A 14,202-nucleotide genomic window follows, 5' to 3' on the forward strand; every position below is an offset into this window, starting at 1 on the left:
AACTAGGTACTTGAAGGGAAACTGCAAATTCTTAACATCATAAATGGAGACCTTCTTGAATATCTGAAGCTGCAGGTGACCCATCAAACAAAAACTAAAGTCATTCTGACTGTAAAGAGAAATCTAATGGAGGAGGTGACACCAAATCCTTCTCTGTTTCTTTTTCTCTCTCTTCCTCCTTGCTGCACACACACAGTAGACGCATACATGTAATTGTACAGGTGACAATGGGTATTTAGTATTCCCCCTGAATGGGAAGCACGACGTGCGTGCCAAATGCCTCTAACCTGTCTCATAGGGATATGGGACCATAACTCACATCTTTGGAGAGCAGAGTGCAGGACTGAAATGTCAGCACTATTTCTCCCAAGCTGCATGCTCTCTGCAGTGACGTTGCCGGCATCTCAGCCGTCCATCGCTTCTACTCCTGTGCCTCCATCGCTTCATCCCTTCCACTCCATGTACTCTTTAATGACCAATAATTCCACAAGGACATCTGGAGAGATTGCACCAGAACACTGGACTGACAGAAAAATCAGAGCAGGACAGGAAGACAGAAAGAAAGAGAGGTGCTTTAGGGAATATTAAGTACATGCACTGCAATATATGAACACCTTGTCCTTCACTGTTACCTTTTTCCACATGCACAGACACGTTCATTAATGCTGCATTATAGAACACAGTCCGGTTTTATTGGGTAAAATTCCCCTTAAGCCCACAGTGGGTCAAGGTCCCACAGACGTGATACAGAACAAAGTGACAGTTACAGTGGTGATGATTGAAACCTCTGGCTTAACTCGAAGCCAATAGGGGTAATGGAAATGTTCCCAGCAGGCAAATGGTACAATATATTCAGCCCATCAAAGTGTCTAGTGCCATGAAATGGTCGGCATTTAGATCAACACAACATGGCTCGAGTGTGTTAGCGAGATGGAAGTCATAAAAAGAGACAAGATAAAGAAGACAGACGCAAAAAGCAAGTAAAACTTGATGAAATGAGGTGTGTCAATGACACCTGCGGAAATTAATAAGAGTACGATTTGTTATAACTGACCAGATGACTTGATTTTCTCTCTCAGTCTCAGTCAGTAGTCGACAAATGAATGCTGGTTTGTGCTGACCCTGTAGTGAGCAGCAATATATGGTTTATCTGTACATAGTAAACTTTAATTTAGATAAATCTCCAAAAAAATGACCGGCATCAGCTTGCAAACAAACAAAAAAAACATATATCATGTCATTATAACTATTAATGTATGAAAATCTGTTTTCACATATGTTTCATATCAACCTGCTCCAAGATTGAAATGACCAAGACACAAGTACCAAGTATGCCAGTGTCTTTTTTTTTTTTACATCTGTGTGCCAAAATCTACTTGTGAATGTTTTACCAATGCCTGATTACTGAAGCAAAAAAAACTGAAAGAAACTTGTTTTAAAGTGCCATAAAGACCATTTCAGTCAGCAGTCCACCTATCTCATGTACTGTGGTGTTGACGAACTCAGTATCACTTATTGCAGTATACTTGTGATATGTATGCCTTTGACCTTACATGCTGAATGTCCTATTTTCGCGTTTAGATGTCGGCTTATACTGTTGAAATCATTTTATCAGCTCCCTCCTTCTGTACAGATTCTACTGACTTTACCAGCAGTGTTTGAGGGTCTGCTTATCAACTACTGTGACACATCATGCCATATGCTGTAAATATATAAGAATGAATACAGACACTTTGTCATGTTCTTTATGATTATACTGTAATGTATTCACATGATACCATGACATGAACTGTGTTTATTCCAGAGTAGTTGATATGTAATAATAATGATTTATAAGTAGTTCATAAGCAAACCTTCAATTGGACTGAAATGCTGTGAGGGAACACTGTGTATCTCATTTTGTGTCATATCTGACTTTGCATCTTGTTTTAAAGCCTAGTGATTGTCTGTCTGTCCGCCTGTCATTACCAACCAACTGCCATACTGGAGGATCTTGAAAATACTTGTCAGCATCCTGAGTGAACGAATGTACTCATTCTTTTTGTTTGTGGTCATTATACTGTGCAGTAATAAGGAAAAGCACAAGAATTTTTATTTTATTTTTGCATTTTGAAAAGGAGCTGTACCATTTGTGAATAGTGTAAATAATCATCCTGAAGGTATAGTGTATCAGTTTGATTTTTTTTTTTTTTTTTTTGGAGGGGGGGATCATTCATGCTCTCCTGAGACAGGACTGTGTTTGAAGTGTGAGGTTTTTTTTTTTTCCTTTTGTTCGGTGACGATGCTGTGAATAAGATGTATGTACAGTATTTACGTGACTTTGGCTGAATGCTGAGTTCAGCGGTTTCCTGTTAGAGTAGAAGTTGCAGGCCTGATCTCAGCCACAACTGAGCCTTCTCATTTGACTGATGCCTGCTCAGTTTTTGCAGTTGCTAAGATACTGCTGTTATAATAACCATCGATCTTTGGAGTACTGCTATTAAATGGCATTATATAATTGACTGCTAATGTTGTCGTGTGCTACTGAATGCACTCATTGAAATAAATGCACATCATTATGCATATGCCCACTCATACACACACAAATACACATATTTACAAGTGCAACTCTATTGCTTCACAGCAATCCCAGTTATGAGTATATCATTAGTTCAGTTTATTTTCCTTAAATGAGACTTATTTGTCATTATATTAGCAGAGGAAAGAGGAAGCAGAAATTCTTTCAAGCTGTTACTTTCCACACCACAAGAGGGAGCTGGACACTGGCCTTCATTCATCTAGCCTTTATGCAGCATTTACAAGCCATGAACTCCCATGGGTGCCTGTGAATTGACTGGACATCGTCTGTCTTTGCAGCCCTGAGCTAGACACAGACTGTTGTTTTTTGTTGAGGGATCTGGTGCAGAGATGAGAATACCATTTGTTCTGTCTCTGCTTTGATATAATGCTTTGAACATCACACAGACAGCAATAAGGTCAACGAAAGGTTGAGTGCGTTAGATAACAGGTATTTATATCTCAAAATACACACACAAGCACGTACGCGTGTGTATTCATGTACATAGGCAAAACATCTTTAAAAAAGATTAAGACTTTTACAGAGCAACTTGATGACTTCCACAAGGCAGATGTAAGTAATAAAGTTAAGTTCTGTTCTGACACTGATTAACAATGTCAGCCCATAACAAGACATAATAATAATAATACTTTCAAAATAAACACAATACCTATATTAACAAATTAACAATACAGACAAGCAATTTGGGAGCTGAAAAGTTCATTTTTACATTATCATTATACATAGCCTGCATTTCATAAGCATCATAAAAAAAGAGTTTTATAAAAAAAGTAAAAATCAGCAATCAGTAAGCTACCTACTTATAGTATGCTGCTAATTTAAAGGGGCACTCCAGCATTTTTTTATTGTACCACCATAAAGTTGGGGGACCCACAAGAGACACAGAAAAAAGAAAAATCAAAGTAGCAGATATTCTGACTTTTAGTCCCTAGAATGTTTCAGTCTCCAAAACGCTGGATCCTAAATGTCCCATAATACAACACAACAGCATCTTTCAAGGCAATTTCCATTTCTCCTGAATGCCTTCTTGTTTCAAACCGGACACCTCGTCTGTGTAACATTTTCAAACTTCAAACTTTGGGAAGCTGACTGCAGACACACAGTAAACTGACGAATAAACTAAATGCATGTCCAAAAATTGATGGAGTGCTCCTTTAAAAATATCAATCATTTTTATTTTGAGTCTACAAATAGCTCTCTAGCGTGACAGGGGTAATTCCTCTACTCCTGCAACTGATTTGTGAATAAAACCGTTTCAATAAAAAATAATAGCTGATGGAATCAAAACAGCAGTTTGTGGTAGCAATCCATTCAGATGCAAGTAAATATACGTGTTCAGGTATAGCTGTTAGAGGTCCTTTCATCCAGTCTGCAGGCGGGATCTTAAAGTAGTTCACAAGAAAGGCAACATGGATGGGTGTGAAGCAGACAATGAACACAATCATGTTTGCTGTTACTATGGCAACGACGCTTTTCGTTTCTGCTAACTTTTCATCCACCTTTAACAGAATACAGATGATCTGACTGGAACAGAACACAATGGTCACCAGTGGACCGAAGAAGCCCAGCAATAAAAGAACGACAAGAAATGATTCCTCAAGTGGTTCATTTTTACATCTTTCATAGCACGTCCAGAGTTTGTCACAGGTGATCGTGTCTGGTAATGAAAAATATGTTATCACCAGAAGTCCCCAAATGAGCAAACACACAACAAAAGCTATCTGTTTCTTCCTCCTCCACGATCTGGCCTGCAGTGGGAACCTTATAATCAGGTAGCGCTGGACACTGATGGCTGTCGTGGTCAGGATGCTGGCATACATGTTGATGAAATGAATAAACATGAGGAAAGAACACAATTCATTTCTCTCCAGGCAGTAGAAAGAATCATAGATCCTAAAGGGAAGGAAGAGGATGAGGGTAAAATCAGCTATATTGAGGTTCAACATGTAGATGTGGTTGTCTGTCCAGGAGGCCCGTTTGGCAATGAAGGCACGTAGAGCAGCAGCATTGACAAGGAAACCCACGAGAAACACAGAACTGTAAGCCACGCCCTCAAGGGTGTTCACTTCACAAGTATAGTTGATGGTGGTGTTGCACCTTTCTATCTGTAAAAAGTCGATATATGTCAAAATAAAAAATGATTAGTATGTTAGTAAAGGGAAAGGCCTAAATACTGATATATAACTCTACTAAAAAGTCCAAAAAACAGACAGGTTCCACATATTGTTAACAATTATTCAATAAAGCTAAGGATCTCAATTAGATTAAACAATAGGTTCACATTTTTCAGGTCTGTCTTAAAATGATTCTCACATTCCTTTATGTAGATTGAAACTGTTACTTGCCGTAATCATTCCTACTGTGTGGTCTGGCTGTGAACAAATCCCTCCCTAAAGGATAGGTTCACAATTTTCCAATCTGTCTATCTTAAAACAATAGTCAGGGGCCCATATGAACATTGAATTGGGTTTTGCTCGCTGTAATCACTCCTCCTGTTCATACTGACCATTAGAATTTCCCCTTCAAATGCACTTACAGTGTAAATGATGGGGGACAAAATCCACAACCTCATTTTGAGCAAAAATGTATTTAAAAGTTTATCTGAAGATAATATGAAGCTTCAGCCGTCTGAGTTAGCCAACTAAAGTGGATGTCTTCCACAGTTAACTTTAGTCTTTAGTAAAAATGTTCCTCTCTCGAAGGACAGTGTTTTCCTGTTCAGCTGCAGTGGAAGAATAGTAACAAAACGAAGGAATTTGGCACTAAAAAGACAGTAACTTTGAAAGATATTGACTGATTTAAATCATTTGGATGAATCATATTATCCTCAAATAAACTTCTAAAATGCATTTTTGCATGGAAGGAGGACTGTGGATTTTATCCCCATCACTTACATTGAAAGTGTATTTTGAAGGGATCTCTTAATGTCTAGTATAAACAGGACTACAGCGAGAAAAACATGGGTCAAGGTTAATTTTAGCACCTGATTATTGTTTTAGAACAGACTTGAAAAATTGTGAACATATTACACCTTTAATGTGATTCCAATATAAGAGATGGGGAACAAGGGGAGGGGGGTTGTCTATTCACAGTCAGTATGGACAAGAGTAATAATTACAGCAACCAAAAACTGTTTCAATCTACATATGGGCATGTGAGCGTTGTTTGAAGACAGACTTGACAAACTGTGAACCCATCCTTTAATTCATATGTCAGGTTCAAAGGTTCACTGTAGTTCTGTGAATTTATTACCACATGCAATACGATACTTCATCAGAATGTTATCATAGCAGAACTTAGTGCCTACTCATACAAGATAATTGCTTCCGTTTACTGAAACAAAAGTTATTTATTAAGAGCTAAAGAGCTGGATGACTGATACTTTAGTGTCTTGTGTTAATGTCTATACCAGGAAACTCCCTTTTCAACTCAATATTTCCAATTACGCAATACAAGTCTCTCAATCTCAAAGTTTCTTTATTGTCCCCAAGGGTGTAATTTGGTAACATATTGGTTAAAAACAACACTGAAAACAGAAACAGTCAAAGTGTAACAAGTCTCATGTCTTGATAAAACACATCCCTGCATGCTGCAGTTAAAATCAGTGGAACACAGAAATACTCAAATCAACTTTGTATTGCCACTCAAAAGATAACCATTGAAAACCAAGACTTACCAAACTCATTGTACCCGTGTGAATAAGCCTTTTCAAAGTGGTCTGAAAGCTGCTGCACCAGAATATGTAGATGGAGGTTGTGTGACCTTTTCCTGTTCCTCTCAACAAATGTTTAGGTATTTGTGGCTACATGAGGCCACGTAGGTCTGCAGAGGTTGTAGTCTACAGTTGCAGTTTCACAGAAATGTCAATCTGTTTCCCCTCTACATGTGGGAAAATTATAGATATAGATGTATGAGAAATGAATGCAGAAGTTTGTGAACGGCGTTGGTGGTTTTAAAGTAGCCTACTTGGCAAAATAGCAGATGCAGTGTGATATAATGAATACAGTAACATGCATACAGTGCTGCTTGACAGTTTGTGAACCCTTTTGAATTTCTGCATAAATATGACCTAAAACATGATCAGATCAGATCAGAAGTCCTAAAACGAAATAAAGGGAACCCAATTAAACAAATGAGACAAAAAAATAAACTTTTAAAATTATCCAATCTCGCATATTTTTGTGAGGCAAAAGTATGTTAACCCTTGCTTCCAGTGACTGGTGTGACCCCCTTTTGCAGCAATAACTTCAACCAAACGAATTTTAGCCCAATCCTCCTTACAGAACAGTCTCAACTCAGGGATGTTGGTGGGTTTCTTTGCATGAACTGTCCACTTCAAGTCCTTCCCTAGCATTTCTATAGGATTAAGGTCAGGACTTTGACTCAGCCACTCCAAAACATTATCTTTCTTCTGTTCTGACCATTCTTTGGTACAACAACCAAAGAATGTGTGTTTGTGTGTTTAGGGTTGTTGTCTTACTACATGACCCACTTTTTTGTTGAGCTTCTGTTCACAGATGGATACCATGACATTTTCCTGTAGAATTTGCTGGTACAACTCAGAGCTCATTGCTCCATCAATGATTGCAAGCTGTCCTGGTCCAGAGGCAGCAAAGCAGCCCAAACCATGATACTACCTCCACCATGATGGGTTAAGGTTCTTATGCTGGAATGCAGTGTTTGCTCATCACCAAACATAACGCTTCTCATTCAAGCCAAAAAGTTTGATTTTGGTGTCATCTGTCCACAGAACATTTTTCCAAACGCCTTCTGGTTTATCCACGTGGTCTTTAGCGAACCATAACCAGAAGCAATGTTCTTTTTGGAGAGAAGTGGCTTTTCTCCGTGTAACACTGCACACCATTGATGTTCAATGTTCTCCTGATGGTGGACTCATGAACATTGACTGTAGCCACTGCAAGAGAGGCCTTTAGTTTCCTAGATGTTACCCTGGGGTACCTTGTGACCTCCTGGACTATTACACGCCTACTCTTGGTGTGATTTTTGTTTTTCGACAACTCCTGGGGAGGGAAACAATGATGTTGGATGTCTTCAATTTGTACACAATCTGCCTGACAGTCAACTGTTGGAGTCCAAACTCTTTAAAAATGGTTCTGTAACCCTTTCCAGCTTGGTGAGCATCAACAACTCTTCTTCTAAGGTCCTCAGAAATATCCTTTGTTTGAGCCATGACACACTTCCTGTGTTCAAACCTGTGTTGTGAAACTCAGACTTTGATAGTGAAGACCCAGATTTCTCTTCTTTAAATAAGGCAGGGCCTCCCTGACTCACACTTGATTGTCATCCTGATTGAAACACCTGACTCTAATTTCCCTTTCAAATAAATTGATAATCCTAGAGGTTCACATACTTTTGCCACGCACAAATATGTAACATTGGATCATTTTCCTCAATAAATAAATAAACAAGTGTCAGGTTTTTGTCTCATTTTTTTAACTGATGTCTCTTTACCTAATTTCAGGACTTGAATGGACGTCTTATCATGTTTTAGGTCACATTTATGCAGAAATAGAGCAAATTCTAAAGGGTTCACAAACTTTAAAGCAGCACTGTATAACATCTTTGCAAATGATCTTTATACACTTATCTCCTCACATCTTGTTTCTTGTTTGCCATTTTTGATTAGTGCTGTTGTATGTACATGTCATAAGACAAAAATCTGCCTTCCAAAGTGACAATTTCCAGCAACGCGGCTCAGGAGGAGCTCTGAGATGGAGGTGAAAGCAGGAGGTCAAGAGCTGGACTGACAAAGCCAGGCTGGAAAAGGAAATTACAAAATAAATTTTGTCCTTGTACAAGAGGTGCAATTTAGAGCGCAACCTCTCTACTCTTCAACAGCTGGATTGTAAAGAGAAATGAGTAGGTGTTTTGTTCTGTTGGCTGAAAAGAGGAGACAACAAATTTCAGCAAAACCAACATGATTCCAGAAATTAGATGTGACCACCAACCTTGAAGGGTTATTGTGTGGAAAATGTGTGTCAGTGTGTCAGCCCCGATTGACAGACCATTTGTCTCTCTGTCTCACATATTATTTTCCATTTTCATACATCAATTGACAAGCAAATTAAGCCAGTAATTTCTCCTGAGCTCGTCAGTGACTGACAGTCAAAATAAAACAGCCACAGGCCCCTGGCTTAAACCTCTGTTTATGAAAGAACCTTTCTAAATATGTTCCTGGATTCAATAAATCCACAGATAATTGGAAGAAACTGAAACATCATCAAGACATCTGCAGGCCTTTCGGTACCTTCATCTGCATCTGCTCCACATTCGGGAGTTATTTTGTCAACATGTCCTCATCAAATGGTTTCCATCCAATCAGACAGACGGGGGGGAAGCTTGGACACAGGCCGGTCTCTGGCTTCCTCACACAAGCCAGACGCTGCACAATGATGGCCCGTTTAATGGGCATTTAATTAGAAACGGGGCCACACAGCACAGAATCTGTGTGTGTTTTTGTTTAACTGACATGCTCTGTGTGTGTGTGTGTGCGCATGTTGGTGTGTTTTGCTTTGTTTTTGCTTACAGTAACTACAGTAACTATGTGCTTGTTTGTCTTCTGGTGTCTGAATCACTTGTTTGTGGCAGAGGGCGTGTATTCACCACGGTGATTCATGACACAAAGCATGGACACTGATTGTGGATGTTGCCAATGTCAGGATGAGTCCATTCTAGGGCAGCTAACGATTGTTTTCATTATCAATAATCTGTTAATTATTTTCTCAATTAATCAATTAACTGTTTGGCCTATAAAATGTCAGAAAATAGTGAAAAATGTCAATCACTGTTTCCCAAAGCCCAAAGACCAACCTAAACCTGCAACCTAAAATGTCTTGTTTGGTTCTGACCAACAGACCATTCCTTAAAGATATTCAGTTTACTGTCACAGAAGACTAAAGAAACCAGAAAATATTCACATTTAGGAAGCTGGAACCAGAGAATCTGGGCATTTTTTCTACAAAAATGACACAAAACGATTAATCGATGATCAAAATAGTTGGTGATTCCTTTTCTGATTTTTGACTAATTGATTGGTCAACTAATCCTTGCAGCTGTAGTCCATTCTAATATTTTGTTAGTGTTAAATAGGCTACTGCACAGTTAATGAGTTTTTGTCATCCAACATTGAAATGAGTCATGAGCAAAACAAGTTGCTGTTGGAATAGAGTACAAAAATGATAATGATGAATTTTTTTTTTTTGATGTAATTTTCAACTGTAATCATTAACCTTGACCAGCTTTTATGAATCATGTTCTCTAATATAATCTTTTATAAAGTGTGGATTCACCGTGCTCATAATTGAGTACTAAATTACAGGCAATGAGGGGCAAAGGAGACACAGGCAAAACATGGGCCTTCAGCTCGGGTAGATGAGGTCATCGTTAAAAAAGAAAAAGCGAGAAAAAAAACAAACTAAAGTTGTTGTGAAAGTGAAAAGAACATTTAAATAGTATTACTGATTCTGGCTCCTGGCAACATTGCTAACAATGGTTGTCTCTGTACCATGGCCTTATATGTTTGGGACAGAGGGACAGCTTTGTTGGAGAGAGAATAAACAGATTGAAAGAGATTGAAGGACTGGTTTGGTCAGGACAAAGAAATACATTAAATGTTTACAGCTTTTCTTTGGTACATCACTGATAATGGTTAAAACCAGAACAAATGTGTCTAATTACAATAACATAAAGCATCAATTACTGTCCAAAGGGTTTCCAGGACTCCAACTACACCAGTCTATTGTTTTCAAGTAACGTTCACTCAAGAAGTCACTCAGATCTACTGAGCAAAGTGCAGAGATAAGAATAATATCAGCCACAGTTTTCAGAAGACGAGGACATCGGCATCATAATGCAGGCCTGGTAGTTCATTTAGCAAGAGAAGGAAAAGATTGGTGGAAAGAAACCAAGAGTGAACAACTGAGGGCCTTCAAATTCCTTTCCTTTTTCAAAAAAAAAAAAGGAATGGAAATCTGAAAACCTGATCTGGAAAAAAGTCTTGGACAAGTTAAACGGAACAGTTGAGAATACATGACACAAAAACAGATGACAGAGCAGAAGGATTTGGTGTATGAAGTTTGCCTTTTTTACTTGTTGTTTTACACAGTTAAAACTATTTTTAGTGGATACAGTTTGGTCTCAGGAAAGTTTTGGCGTGCCCGTTCAAGCAAGAAGTAAGCTGCTCCATTAGTCTGCAGCCAGAGGGGCAAACTGTCATCCTATTAGAGACTAAAGGTTAGGTACAAGCCGGGTATGAGCATCAGCAACTATTGTGGAAGTTGCCTGGTTCTGGAGGTGCAACAGCTTCTTAATTAAGTAAAATACATGCAATTAATGCAGTGTATTTACCGGTTAGTGTCACATCTTGCACTACAATGGCCGTGAAAATGAAAATTCAGATTTCTACAATAGAAGCCCTGAAAAGCACAGGAAATGTTAGATTAGATCCTGTTTATTAGCAATTACAGCTTGTATTTCTGCAGTTATTGCATTTCTTAGCTGATGTTCTGATTTTATTAAAAGCTGCTTTATGCTTCAAAGATGTTATTTTCCCCGAACGAAGGCAGAAATCTAATATTGCACAGGATATGAGCGGGTTCAATATTTCGGATGCAGTCTGTTGTTATCATTAATTTGTTTTAAATCCCTTTAGGCTTATCCTGTTTTCACAGAGATATTTCCCAGATCTACCCGGATCTGGTATATCATTGTGGATATATTTGTTTGCTAGGCCATCTAAATTCTCTCGACTCACGTCTGCCTGTCTGTTGGTTTGCCCCCTGCCTGTCTCTCTAGCTGCTTGGCTTCCTTGCTTTCCTGCCCCTCTGCATTCATTTGTGTCTGTCTGGTGCTGTTTCAAAGTGCCCTTTACACGTCAGGTGAGTGGATGGGGGACTGTGTGGGGGGGGGAGTGCCATCGCTCTAACTAGGTCAGTGAAGACACACCCCTCTCTCCCCTCCCTGTGCCCCTGATACCCCCCCCACCCCCCCACCCTCTCCTTCCTTTCTCTCCTTTTTCCTCTGCTCCCTGCTGTGACGCAATGCAGACTTTCTGCATAGTTCTTCTATTTCTCTCTTATTATCTCCTAAATCTGAAAAACACAACACCTACCACAGTCTGCCACTCCACTGATGACAGTGATGCATCCTCCAGATCAGCATCCAGCAAACACGCATCAGCTGCACAAAGACGACTTGCGCTTTTGTGGATGCCAGTCAAGTTAGATGAATCAGCTGCCATACGGATCCGTTAATCAGCCAAAGTTTCAATGATTTGGTCCAACTTCTTGTTGTGATGATGGATTACATAATTCTCTGGCGCTGCATAACGTTTGTGGGGGTTGTCAATCTGTGATCAGGCACTTGCATATTTGAAAGGGCAGCCAAGTGCAGACATCGGAAAGTGTGTCACTGATACTGTGAATTTGCATTGGGAACATACACTGGAAACTCCAGTGGTTTGCCAGTGTGTGTGTGTGTATGTGTGTGTGTGTGTGCGTACGTGTGTGTCAGAAATGAGAGAAAATAATGATTGCATTTATCTGCAGTCAAAAAAAACTTGTGACTTGTCATGTGTTTTTGCAGTCTTTTGATAATAGGGACTGAAAATCATGAAATATGCACACTAAAGAGCAAACTCCAGGTATTACATAAGCCCAGCATGTTATATCACAATCCCAACACTAGATGTCTCTGTTTCTGCTGCCTGCACTGCCATGAGTCATCTCTGGGGAGGTTATATATAAACTGAATTACCAAATCTCACCCATGACTGATCTTCTAATGTTTATCTTGATAAACATCTATCCGAGGTGAGATATGTGGGTATACTGTGTATTGTGTGTGTTGAACAGGTGGTCTTTGAGAGCAAAAGTCTGGGTGGTGAATATGATGAAGCTCTTCAGATCATAAACCAGACAAGAGCTACAAAACAAAAGACGCACACAAGATGAGTGATTTTTCTGTGAGTTTTAGTTGATGAATCATGAACTGATCATCACAAAAGAATCATTCTTCCCTGATTAGATAATGTGGGGCTGTTACAGGATTAAACAAATATACAAGCTCGGATCCTGGAAGAAAATGAAAGGGATCTGACGGATCGGAGGGTATATGGGAGGATAAAAGAAAATGGGAGGATAAAAGAGCAGCGAGATAAGGAGTGTATGGGTGTAGAGTAGTGCCCTGCGGATGGCACAGAGAGGCAACAACAACAGATGTAGGTCATCAGGCCAAACACGGAGGAAACAAGACGATGTAAGGAGGAAGTGAGAATAGTCACTGTTGAGGAAAATGTGCAGAATACCAGAATAAACGTTTTCCTCCTCACTGTGCTTGTGGGTCTTACTTAGATAGAGAGATCACAGTGTTGTTGATGTACATGTGTGATCTCATATGCATGTGGCGCGTATGTCTGCGTGTGCATGTGTGTGCATTCACACTCAGTTGGGTGTAAGTGGGTCAGGTTCACATGGCAAAGCACGTTGATTCACACTGGAGATAAACACAACCCAGTTGCCGTGGCAACCTCTTTTTACTCTTACCACATCTTTGCATGGCACGCATTTGTATTTGCGTCAGATTTTCTGTGTTAATGTACACACACAGACAAAAGCACCACAGTTTTTCCAAACATTTATTTCAAAATGGGAGGTTATCACTCACGATTATAAGCAGATAAACACTTTAATCGATCATGGGCATCTTTTGTTTTGATAATATGTTACCTAAATTAGGTTCAATACTATGAGTGTGTCAACACCACTAAGTCCTCCCTCTATTCAAGCGTTTATGGGTGTGGACGCTGAACCTGCTTAGTGAGGAACAAAGGAAGAGAGACGTGTAAGGGTGGGGAAAGGGAAAGGCAGACAGTGAATGACAGAGCGAGAGATATGCTGCTGACTGTGTTTGTCAAGACAAGTCTGGACATATTGGTCAAATAAAACATAAGTGTAACTCAGTGTGTGTGCATCTGCATGTCTCTTACATGCTCAAACAACCGTGTCAGAGCATTTAAATGAAGACTTTCAGTCTGAATTCAGGAAGGATAGATCCTGTTAAGAAGACGGATGCTAGGCTATGTGTTGTGGAGGTTTAGGGAAGTTGGCCTCTGATCAGAGGGTTTGAGTCACATGACGCTAATAAATTTTTACCAGGTAAATAGAGAAGAGACAATCTTCCTCTGTTTGGCACTCTCACCACAACAAGGCACTAAATGTTCAGGTGCATTAACAGTAAAATGTGAGGCGTCAGTGCCAGTAATTGTGTTTGTAAGGCAAGGTTAACAGGTAATATCAGACACATTATAATTAATTTGGGATAGTCTGTAAACATTTTCACTCAGTCAGAGTCCATGCAGTTAATATGGATCTGTTTATTCAGTCAAACTTGAACTTAAAGCCCCTGAAAACTTTCAAATCTTAAATATTTCTATTCAACATGACATATGTATGACTAATTATGCTAATTATATGTTTCAAACATATTTAAAAAACCTTTAGGTATTATTTAGGAAGGATTTAGCAATCCAGAACTCAGATAGATATTGATATTGATAAATTCTGATGAGTGCAAAACCAACTGAGCCCCGCCCACATCAAACTGGT

At 39.3% G+C, this 14,202-nt stretch overlaps 1 protein-coding gene across 1 annotated transcript; it reads right to left on the reverse strand.

Moving 5' to 3' along the window:
* Positions 1-3,001: 3,001 nt before the first annotated feature.
* gpr35b (G-protein coupled receptor 35 b) lies at positions 3,002-6,263 on the reverse strand. Its single transcript, XM_042428193.1, has 2 exons — positions 6,255-6,263; positions 3,002-4,683 (listed from the first exon to the last, which is right to left on the reverse strand). Exons 1-2 carry the CDS (start codon positions 6,261-6,263, stop codon positions 3,763-3,765), a joined length of 930 nt encoding a protein of 309 aa, XP_042284127.1. The 3' UTR covers positions 3,002-3,762.
* Positions 6,264-14,202: the final 7,939 nt, after the last annotated feature.

This window comes from Thunnus maccoyii, chromosome 12 (genome assembly GCF_910596095.1).
Source record: "Thunnus maccoyii chromosome 12, fThuMac1.1, whole genome shotgun sequence".
Lineage (NCBI taxonomy): Eukaryota > Metazoa > Chordata > Actinopteri > Scombriformes > Scombridae > Thunnus > Thunnus maccoyii.